The following is a 2,506-nucleotide window of genomic DNA, read 5'->3' as shown; positions in this document are numbered from 1 at the left end:
TGTGTCCCTTTTGGTGTATTTGTATCTGTTAAGATAAGTCACACTATGGAAAACCTGCTTCTAAGAAATAGAAATGGAATCTAAACTGCTTGTTTCTAACAGCATACTAAATTCAAATATAAAATTATTCTCCTTTCTATATTATTTAGTCTGAGAAGACACTTGAGATAGCTTTTGAGTATAGCTTAAGTGAAAAAGGAGGGTGTTTAGGCCAAAAAGATGGTAGATATCCAGTGGCTAAAGCAATATGCAGAGATTAGCTCATAAAATTTATTCAGTATGACTTTATTCAAGGAGAAGATTAAATGATCCAGGAAACAGAGGGGAATGGAGCTCCTCAGAAGAATGAGGTTTCTCTCATGGCTTGAGAAACAGTGATGGGGCAACTCTTCTTTTCTAGCCCTTAGTTCTTGGTAGGGACTTTTAAGTGATAATCAAAGGAATGAATGCTTCTTCTTTGTAGGGTGGACCACTGCCTCCTGAAATCACGATGTTCTCCTGCAACACCAGCACTTCTGGTCATTCTACCTTCCTCCTCACTGGCTTCCCAGGTCTGGAAGCTTCTCACCATTGGGTTTCCATCCCCATCAACCTCATCTGTGTGGTTTCCATCCTGGGGAACAGTATCATCTTCTTCCTGGTCAGCACAGATCCAGCCTTACATGAACCCATGTACAGCTTCCTGTCCATGCTGGCAGCCTCTGATCTGGGCCTCTGTGCCTCCACCTTCCCCACCATGGCGCGGCTCTTCTGGCTGGGTGTTCGCGAGCTGCCCTTCGATCTCTGTGCAGCACAGATGTTCTTCATCCATGCCTTCACCTATGTGGAATCTGGGGTGCTGCTGGCCATGGCCTTTGATCGCTTTGTTGCCATCCAGGACCCTCTGCACTATGCCTCCATTCTTACCCATTCAGCCATGGCCAAAGTGGGGGCTGCCATCCTGGTGAGGGCCATCCTGCTCAATCTCCCAGGACCCATCCTCCTGCGGCGCCTGCTCTTTCCCCAGGTCAGTGTACTCTCTCACTGCTACTGCCTGCACTGTGACCTTGTGGGACTGGCCTGCTCAGACACTCAGGTCAACAGCCTGGTTGGCCTGGTCTCCATCCTCCTCTCTTTGGGCTTTGACTCTTCCCTTATCATGCTCTCCTACGCCCTGATCCTACAGACGGTGCTGAGCATTGTCTCCCCTGGGGAACGATTAAAGGCACTCAACACCTGTGTCTCACACCTCTGCATTGTTCTCATCTTTTACTTGCCCAAACTGGGGCTGTCAGTTTTGCACCGAGTAGAAAAGCACAGCTACCCTGCTCTGGCAGTGCTCATGGCCAACCTGCACTTCTTGGTGCCACCCTTCATGAACCCCATCGTCTACCGTGTCAAGTCTAAGCAGATCCGTCAGGGCCTCTTAAAGCGCTTCCAGCAGAAAAGGGTTGATGTCTCTTAGAGCAGCAGAAGGATCTCGTGGTATGCAACCTCTGTGGGTCAACCTGGATCTTGGGGGAGGATTAGTGGTGTAGTTAATTTTTGAAGTTTCTGGATGGTTCAGATCTTACCACTGAGCCTTTTTTGGGGCACCATCAGCTTCTATAATTATAGTTTTGGGGGATGGAGATCATTGGAAAGCATATAGAAGTATCATCTTGATAATCCTCTTGTTGCTCTGATCAGAGTTGAAGTATTTCAGACTCATGTATACAGTAACATCTCCTGGCCTGTGGGACTTAACCCTACCCATGGAGAGGATGTGTATGCATATCCGTTTGTATAGGCACTTCTATTCTTTTCCCCACCAGATTCCACCCTCCCCCACAATTCATTTCAAACTTTTGGAAAAGCTATATTCCTATTATATTGTTTATAATAAGAATATTATGTATAAGTGTATTCTGTATCATCTGAGCCACCAGGGAAGCCTATACTATATTCATCTGAATACTGATCTCCCACATTTAATATTAACCAACTCATATACCAAGAAACAGAAAAGAGGAGTGGTTGGTAGGAAATGCATAGGATAAACTGTACATGCTAAGTCTGTCTATACCTATTTACACCTTAGGGAGTATTAGTTTTCTCTTGGTTCTCTTCATGTATGTCTCTGCTTTGAGCTAGAGAGAAAGTTTGGCACTGTCAAGCCCTAGAAGGCTGCTCACTGTCTGTTTAGATTTTATGATTAAGTATTTGAAATAATGGTTAGATCCACTTTCTGAGCTTGCATTAGAGCCCACATGAGGGAAGAGTCCAGATTTGGTGCTAGATTCCATGGTTTTAACTTTTAAGAAAACATTTCACCCAGGATTTACAAAATCTCTGTATTGCTAAAACTGCCAACCCTATTGGATGTGATTTGTAAGAATGTAAGTATTAATTTCCACATTTATTCTGTTGTCACTCTTGGTAACTGCATGATAGGTGAGCCATTACCATGCATGAGACAATGAAAGGAATTCCTGTAGCATTAACAGTGCCTATCTTTCAAGTCTTAATTATATTTTTTTCCTTCCTT

At 44.3% G+C, this 2,506-nt stretch overlaps 1 protein-coding gene across 1 annotated transcript; it reads left to right on the top strand.

Annotated features, from left to right (window-relative positions):
• Nucleotides 1-490: 490 nt before the first annotated feature.
• LOC104989585 (olfactory receptor 51G2-like) lies at nt 491-1,444 on the top strand. The gene has a single exon (XM_010841304.1). It carries the CDS (start codon nt 491-493, stop codon nt 1,442-1,444), a length of 954 nt encoding a protein of 317 aa, XP_010839606.1.
• Nucleotides 1,445-2,506: the final 1,062 nt, after the last annotated feature.

This window comes from Bison bison, unplaced genomic scaffold (genome assembly GCF_000754665.1).
Source record: "Bison bison bison isolate TAMUID 2011002044 unplaced genomic scaffold, Bison_UMD1.0 scf7180017846995, whole genome shotgun sequence".
NCBI classification, from domain to species: Eukaryota; Metazoa; Chordata; class Mammalia; order Artiodactyla; family Bovidae; genus Bison; species Bison bison.
This window is presented reverse-complemented; position numbering and strand designations above follow the sequence as displayed.

Bases quoted from the DNA above. Each gene is read 5' to 3' on its own strand.
- LOC104989585 (XM_010841304.1), top strand. From the start codon at position 491: ATGTTCTCCTGCAACACCAGCACTTCTGGTCATTCTACCTTCCTCCTC.